The following is an 8,681-nucleotide window of genomic DNA, read 5'->3' on the forward strand; positions in this document are numbered from 1 at the left end:
TAAAGAAGGCCCCATTGCATTTGGGTATTGAGAACAATTACCTTTATGACGTATAATAACATTTTGATACGGAGCCTTTCAACGAATGACTGGTTTCTGTGAATAATGAGATGAGGCGAAACACATTTAACCTCCACATGATGAAGGTTCAACACCAATTATTTTTTATTTAATCCAGTCAAAATAAAGGGTTCTTTGAGCTATACCCCTGAATGGATTTACTTTTCTTTTTTTTTTTTTTTTTTTTGGTAAGACAACCTGTCTACACACAAACAGGAGTACTTTAACCAGCATATGAGATTGTTAATTGGTTCTTTTATCATGATGGATAATATATTATTATTTCAACTTATAGATCTAAATAGCACCACAAGCTGTTCTACATTTATTTTGAGTTCATTTAGTAATATACAGAAACCAAATTTAAATAAATTAACTAATAGAAAAGCAAAATTGCTTCATCTCTGCTAGTATTTCACTGTAAATTACAGTAATTACTCTTTTAGAACTTTAAAACACACAGTAGGTGTCAGCAATGACTTTTTATACAGTGAGGACCAGCCCAGAAACACTGACCCAACTTCAGCTTAACTATATATGCACCCTATATATAGCCCTAACAAATATCTACTGCTATTTCTTATATAAAAAATATATAAAAATCATCAAAGAAATGCTCACCTACTCCCTGATTACTAACCCGCTTATCTATTATTTCTAAAGCATGTCCACGTTAAGTTGTAGATTATGATTGTAGATTTTCAGTCTTGCCGTGTTGTGTTTTAATGTTAGGAAAACTAATTTCCTGAGTTGTTCTGTTTCATTAAGTAGTGTGGGATGCGGGAAATCGGTTAGGGACAGGGATGTGAGCCTCCAGAACTCACCTAGAGATTCAAACAAATATACAATACTTTAATTTAAGAATGGGAATAAAATGTACAATCAACAGTAACAGTACACTCATTACAGATCATTTGAGTGTATATTAAGAAAGAACCTTTTAAAAGATGCAAAGAACGTTTATATTATGCGCATGTTTTCAAATATAAATATATTGCTCACACTCACACATCTCATTAGGGATTACGTTATGTAGAGGATCCTCTATGCCATGACACAGAAGTCATTAAGGCCTTTAGGGCGACCTTCTCCAATAAAGCCAAAGCAGTGGGTAGTGTTGGTTTGCTGTCCAACAAATATACAGTCGGCCTCTTATTCCCGATGTTATTCGCGGGAAATCTGGTTCTTTTGTACTGGCTGCGTTTAGAATAAAAATAAATAAATAAATAAAATGATCATAATAATAAAAATTCGAAGCAAACAAGACGGGCCAACAACGGCCCTGAATGCGAGTCGTGTTCGTCTTATTATCGGGTTAATTAAAGCCAGGATCTGACAATGTCACTCGGTTGTAGAAAAACGGATTTAAACGTGGCGTCTCAAGGGAGCGCGTGTCAAGGGCTGCGCGTGAGCCTGGGACCGTCGAAGAGCAATTATTGAATTTTGATGTTCAAAAAAAAAAAAAAAAAAAGAAAGAAAAAAAGGATGTGAATAAAAGGACTGATTCATGGTTGTGTAGGCTACATTAAGATAAAATAAGTTTCAAGGCACAGAAGAGAAAGGAGGCCGTATTAAAAGATCTCCCCGACTACTGAAGGCAGAGAGAGAGAGAGAGAGAGAGAGAGAGAGAGAGCGGAAAAGGGGGGGAGTGTAAAAAGAACCAAAGAACCGGGATGGAGAGCCATTTTTAAAGGGTTCATTAAAATGTACACATTGAAATGCAGAGGGGTTGCTATTTGGGCTGGAGGTCAAGAGACGAACGGATTATATACTTCCTCATAATAATATTAATTAAACAATTTGCATGCTAATAAGGTAACAATTATCAGGGCCTCTGTTGAAGGATTCGGGTTATTACAACACGCCAATCCGGGTGCCAAGGGTCAGGGAGTGAGTGGGGAGCGAAATTTCAGCTCAGATTAACATTGTGACAGCTCCAGACACTGGCTAAATAAAGTCGAATTAATTCCCTGTAATGAGAGGGGGAGACGGAATCTGCTTAAAGTGGAGGGACTGATGATCATTCTCTATTCACAAACACGGCTCCCTGCGCCTAAATGGAATGGAAACGAGCCTCTGTGATGGGCTTCGTGCACATCCAACATGAAACACTCAAAAGTCAGCCACAAAGTTCCACAGAGTGACCCGCAATGGAGGAGATAGCCCGTCCACAGCTTTGAGTTCATAGGGAGGGGCCCTTCAGAGTGGTGGGTGGGGTATGTCAGAAAGACGAGCAATACTCTTAAAGTAGAGGCATTGAAAAAGTTGCTTTCACTCGTGTATGTAATTCAAACGGTATGTGTTCAAATCATACTCAGCGAGTGTGTGTGTGTGTGTGTGAAAGTGGAGGGACTGGGATTAATAGCCTTTCATAGACACTGAAAAGTCCTTCAGAACATGTACATGTCAATATTAAAGAACATATAAAAAGCCTAGATGAATATCTGTTATACGTTAATACCCTCGAACACCATAAAGTCTATAGACGCTGTATTTTAATTGTAATTATATATTAATAACTGAGGAATTGTAACGAGGTGTTAGTTCATATAGTCTACATGTATATTGGTTTTAAAGAGGGTACACACTATGCTGAAGTTGTTCTTCATCTTGATGGGGTGCCTCAAAATGTGTTATTTTATCTTTACAAGCTGAAGACTGTAGTGGTGAACACAAGCTGCCCATCGACACAGTAGAGGTCACTATATGATCTGAAAAGAGACAAACTGGTGTCGAAAATCTTCTTTGATTTACATTAATTACACGTGTAGGCGAGGTCTGGGGAAATACCTCTCATTAGGCCATGTTCAATTTCTGTCTCTCTCTCTCTCTCTCTCTCTCTCTCTCTCTCTCTCTCTCACACACACACACACACACACACACTCTCTCTCTTTTAATTAGTGGCTCGTGTAATTAATAGGTTCATTCATGTCTCGCGCAGAATCGAAAGTTCAGCCCCATCCGCGCGTTTAAGCATCGCGTTAATCCATGCGCGCGCGCGCGTGCACGCGCCTCTGGTTTGTAGTCGGGAATGAAATTTGACAGCGCTGTGATGAATGTCTTTCCTCGACCACATGCTCGGCGAGTGGAAAGTATCAGGCGTGCACCGGAAAAAGCGCCGTCACTTTGTCAAACCGCGCGCTCCTTCTTCTGGAGGAGCCTCTCTCTCTCTCTCTCTCTCTCTCTCTCTCTCTCTCTCTCTCTCTCTCTCATCTCCGCGTGGCTCTCCGCTCTTAACCGCGACGCTTATCGTGCCTGTGTGTTTATATGTGGCTCCGTGTTCTCCGTGTGCGCGGCTGACGGATGCAGCCCATAGCCGGGAGATTTCAGCCTCTCTTTAGCGGGCTTTTTTTTTTTTTTTTTTTTTTTTTTTTTTTGACAAAAAACAAAAAAACAAAAAACGTAGGCTTCAAACCATGATCGCTCTCCTCCTAAAGACCCCCCGTGTGGTCTTGATGTAGTTCTTATCAACCCCTCCTCTTCCTCCCCCTCGCCTCCCCCTCCTCTACCCCCCAACCCCCTTGTTGTGACAGCTCTGATATTGTTTATTGAGGTGGGTGTCAGCTTTAATTAGCAATCGATACTGGGGGGGGGGGGGCGCTTTTTCCTCCACACCGCCCCCCCTCCATCCTTTCCACGCCGCGCCCGTGACGTCACCGCCGATTAGCGCCTCTCATTGGTCCCCAATTCCCGGAGCCCAAGCTAATTATTGGAAGGCTCGCGCTGATAAAGTAGACCCTCATCCAAAGCCCACAGCCCCCCCACCACCGCCGCCGCCACCATCACCATCACCTCCTCCTCCTCCTCCACCACCACCCAACCAGCTAAACACTAACACCAAACACTGACACTAGCACTAAGCCTAAGGCCACCAGCACCAGAGCACGAGAAGCAGCAGCACCGCACCATGTCCCCTCCGCGCGGGCCACGCTCGCCGCGTGCTTTTTAAATCCCTCTCCTCGCGCACATTCCAGCCTTCCACGCGTCGTGTGTCCTCTCTCGGCCGGGGGATGATGGACAGCAGGATACTGGACGCGTCTCACGCGCAGTTCGGCGGCATGGTGGGCTTCCCCTACCACCTGAGCCCCCACCCCGTGTACGAGCTTCACGCCGGACACCAGCTGCAGTCCGCCGCCGCTGCCGCCGCCGCCGCCGCCGTGCCTTTCTCCATTGACGGATTACTCAGCGGCTCGTGCACTGCGTCCGTGGTCAACTCCAACCCGCTGCTGAGCACCGGCTGCGGCATGAACGGAGACAGCCAGCAGTACAAGCTCTCAGGTAGGACTCCATCACTCTAACAATCCCTCCATCCGTCTATCAGTCTCTACTGCTGGGGCTACTGGAGGTGCTTTTATTCCACCTCCTCTGCTTGTCTGTCCTTAAACGACCAGCCTGGAGGAAAACAAAGCTCACTCTGATTGCCTGCAATAAGAAATACACAAACAAACATGGTCGCTTCTGGGACAAGGGACGTTTTCTTGTGCAGTTCCTTTATTAGTTATTGACTGGCAAAAATGCTATGCATTAATTTGTTGTGGCTCAGTGTTGCTTAAACAGGCAGGAAACCTATGATTATACTTCATTACTGAAGCCAGTTAGACCTCTTAGAAACCTATTATTATTATTATTATTATTATTATTATTATTATTATAAATCACTTACCAAACAGAAGTGTTTTTTTGACTCATGAACCTGTGAACCATTTTTATTACCTTTTAAAATAGTTCACAAAGTTCTCAAAGGACCATTTAGTACAGCTTCCATTTAATGAATCTTAGACATAGACAGAGAACCACTGGAGCACATTGTGTCTGTTGGTCTGTATACAACTATAGTAGCCTGAGTTATTATTTTTATTGTTACTGTTATTGCTACTATTATCAGAAGGTATAGCTTTGTTATTATATCTCACACAGAGAAAAGCATGGAATCAGACAGGCCTGCCCCTGTGTGTGTGTGTGTGTGTGTGTGTGTGTTTCCTCCTCATGACCGGTCAGTGTCCCCTCAGATTCTGGAGATCCAGAAAAAGACAGCCCGGGCTGTAAGAGGAGAAGAACTCGCACCAATTTCACTGGCTGGCAGCTGGAGGAATTAGAGAAGGCTTTTAATGAAAGTCACTATCCAGATGTGTTCATGAGGGAAGCACTGGCTCTGAGGCTGGACTTGATCGAATCCAGAGTGCAGGTAAAAAGAAAAAAACAATAATTAAAATCAATAGTTGTATTTATTTATTAACTTTCCATTTTCTGTGCTGTTGTTTGAAATGAGAGATTAATATACGTAGTGTGTTTATTTTTTACATGCAAGCTTTAGAATGCAGTAGTAATGTAAGGAACCATGTAAAAATATTATGACATTTTAATATGAGACATGCAATTTGCAATAAAGCCTGGATAATGCTTAAAAATGGATGAACCCATATTTTAATGCTAATACATGTGTCTTGCACTAGGCCCAAATTAGCCAACAGACAATGGCAAAGCCTATCTAACCAATCACTACACAGGCTGGCAGCAAAATGGACAACTTAATGAACCGATTACATCCAAGGAACAATTTTAACCCCATTATTGTTTTGTTTAGCCTTGTATGGTGTTGCTCAGCTGCTCGGTTTGATTACCTCTTTGTGGTCAGTGGTAAAGATCTTACAGGGGCTTGTGTAATGTATTAAACCATGTGTTTAATTTTATATATTGGATATTGCTGCATGGACAAAAGCACAGGAAAAGGATAAATACATTAGTATTTTATTTTCTATTTGCTTGTTTTCTGTTTGGGTTTATACTGATGTCAGCGAAGTAGGCTTTGGGCCAGGTGTCAGGTTGGACACAGGGCACTGACTGTAAGTATACACAGAATAAGATGTAAAATATAATATGCCAGTATATTAGAGCTTCACATAGGGCCTAGCTGACTCTCTTCCTTCCTTCAAACATGACATTACTGTTCTACTCTGTCCTTGAACGTTTAGGGAATAGAAAATATTTAAAGAGCATGGCCAATTATTAAGCCAAGCTTATACATAATCATCTCACTGAACTGTATTAGTGCAGGTATAGGGCTTTTGGAATAAATTTGTTTGCCAGTTTATTTGTCAGTATTTGATGAGCAATCTTTGTTGTGTTTAAAAGCCCAACTCATGTCTATTGGAAGCTTCATTGAAGGGGAAAAAATTATATACATATATATATATATATATTGCTGTTAATACATGGTTTATTATTGTTGACCTTATATTGACTTGACATTTTGGAAATAACGTGGAGCAATATATTATTTTAATTTGTTTATTTTTGCTTAGCAATTTTATTCATAAAATTAAAATCACACTAGTTTTTAATTTAAATTACATTTATTATTTACTATTCTACTATATATATATATTATTTAACTATGCTGAAATTACTAACCATTTCGTCATATTAACCTCATTCATAAATAAGCTGTTGTCTGTTCCATTGTATGCAGACGTTTGGCCAGCCCTGATCACATTGTTTATATGATATATTATATGTATAATGCAGTAGAATTTGCAATTATAATAGAAATTGTGCACCAAACGTTGTAATGATATTTAGGTGTAATCTATGCAGAGGCCGTGTTCAATCATATTCACTTTCACAAACGGCTAAATTTAACGTGTAATTTGACCTGGGCTGTCCAAACTTTTCTACACGACTGTCTGTAAGCATTTGTATGTGATTAACCCCTAAGCCCTATGGGCTCTTAAATTTTTCACTGGTGTCACTACATGGCTTTTATGATTTTACTGAATAATGTAAAAATGTCCTGTATATTTTCCTTTTCTGAAATTAATATATTATCTTTAGTATTATACCTTAATTATAAAAACAACAGCGTTTGTTGTAAGAATTAGTTATTACTATTATTATTATTTTAATGTATGGCGTTATTTCTCCAATAACATACGCCTCCTAAAACGACTCTTCAAGGATTGTTTGGCGAGTGGTTCTGTGAGCCTCAAAGAACCGTTTGGCTGCAAAACTGACTCTTTACATGCAAAGAAATGATTTAATTTATTTAATATTTTACTGTAGGTTTATGAAGTACAAAGCAGGGTTCTGTTGTCAAAGAATCCTCCTTCAGTGCTACACACGATCTTATTTTGAGCAGTGACATTTTTTCCCCTAATTGTGTAAGACACGTGTGTTTATTTATTTAAAGCCCATGTTCTGAAGCTACTGTTCTCTGCCTCAGGTTTGGTTCCAGAACCGCAGGGCGAAGTGGCGGAAAAAGGAGAACACGAAAAAAGGCCCAGGGCGGCCGGCACACAACTCTCACCCGACCACGTGCAGCGGCGAGCCCATGGACGCGGAGGAAATCGCGCGACGTGAGCGCGAACGGATAGAGAAGAAAAAGCGCAAACAGGAGCGGCGGCTGCTGCGCGCGCAGGGCCGCCCCATTCCCGCGGACATCTTCCAGACGCCCGGAGATGACAGCGACACCGGTAGCGGCAGCGGCGCGTCGCACAGCGCTGACGGAGAGCAATGCGAAACCAGTCGAGGCCTCGAGCCACAGCTCGCGCACCGACCGCGCGACCAAAGAGACGCGAAACAGCCCGCGGGCGAGCTGGACTCGAGCATGGGTCACGGAACCAAATCGCCGGCTCTGCAGAAACTGAACCCGTTCAGCGTGGAGAGCCTGCTGGCGGACTCACGGCCCAGGCGCAAGCCCTCGGCGGACTTCCCCGTCAGCACCGCGCGGCCGCCCTTGTTAGGCAAGGGCCATTTTTTGCTGTACAACATCACGCAGCCCCTCGGCTTCATCGTTCCACAGACTGCGCTCAAAAGCTCGGCGGCGGAGGCTGAGCTCTGCGGCAACGGCCCCGGACACTCGGGCCTCAGGACCGGCTCGCAGTCCGGCAGCGAGAGCCCCAAGAGCCGCAGCGGGGAGCCCTCAAGAAGCTCGGCCACAGCCGCGCTGAACGGACACTCTCCCGGACATTGTACTGACCACAGCTCGCAGGACAAAGAGAAAGAGTGCGAGCTGGAACCTGAGATCAGCACCTCTACATCATCAACAAGAGCATCTTCTCCACAACATCAGCAACAGCCTGAGAGCAAAGAGTTAAACACGGACCCCGACAAAGACCCAGTCCATGTCGATATGGGATAAAAAAAAAAAAAGAAAAAAAGCGAGTTGAGTTATAATAAGAGTTGGAAGAGTGTGGCAATGTTGGCCCACACTCTTTCTCTCTTTCAGAGCTTAACCGAAGAGGACAAACACCAAGACATATCAATACGCCTCTTTTTTCTCTTTTTTATTTTTATTTTTCGACTTGCCATATTTATATATGACAATATGATGACATATCAACAGGCCTACACCTGATTTATTTGATTTATTTATTTTAGTTTACGTTTTCTTTGGCTGGTTTCTCAGACATATTTTTATATTTTTATATGACACATCAATGGGCCTTCCTCTGTTATTATTTCCTGCTCTTCCTTCTTTCTTTCCTTCCTCTTATTTTTTAAAGGGGACATATCAATCAATGGGCCTACCTATTTTTCCTTTTTTCTTTTTTTCTTTCCTTCCTTCCTGCCTTTCATTCTTTCTTTTTATTTCGGTGGCTTTATTTATTATTATTATTATTTTT

At 42.3% G+C, this 8,681-nt stretch overlaps 1 protein-coding gene across 1 annotated transcript; it reads left to right on the top strand.

Moving 5' to 3' along the window:
• The first annotated feature begins 3,934 nt into the window (after positions 1-3,934).
• On the top strand, positions 3,935-8,403 carry uncx (UNC homeobox). The gene is made up of 3 exons (XM_066675764.1): positions 3,935-4,338; positions 5,070-5,245; positions 7,280-8,403. Exons 1-3 carry the CDS (start codon positions 4,071-4,073, stop codon positions 8,195-8,197), a joined length of 1,362 nt encoding a protein of 453 aa, XP_066531861.1. The 5' UTR covers positions 3,935-4,070; the 3' UTR covers positions 8,198-8,403.
• The last annotated feature ends 278 nt before the right edge of the window (positions 8,404-8,681 follow it).

This window comes from Hoplias malabaricus, chromosome 6 (assembly GCF_029633855.1).
Source record: "Hoplias malabaricus isolate fHopMal1 chromosome 6, fHopMal1.hap1, whole genome shotgun sequence".
NCBI classification, from domain to species: Eukaryota; Metazoa; Chordata; class Actinopteri; order Characiformes; family Erythrinidae; genus Hoplias; species Hoplias malabaricus.

Coding starts and splice junctions, on each gene's coding strand:
- uncx (XM_066675764.1), top strand. CDS start 4,071: ATGATGGACAGCAGGATACTGGACGCGTCTCACGCGCAGTTCGGCGGC. Junction 4,339..5,069: donor CCAGCAGTACAAGCTCTCAG/GTAGGACTCCAT, acceptor GTGTCCCCTCAG/ATTCTGGAGATCCAGAAAAA. Junction 5,246..7,279: donor TGATCGAATCCAGAGTGCAG/GTAAAAAGAAAA, acceptor TCTCTGCCTCAG/GTTTGGTTCCAGAACCGCAG.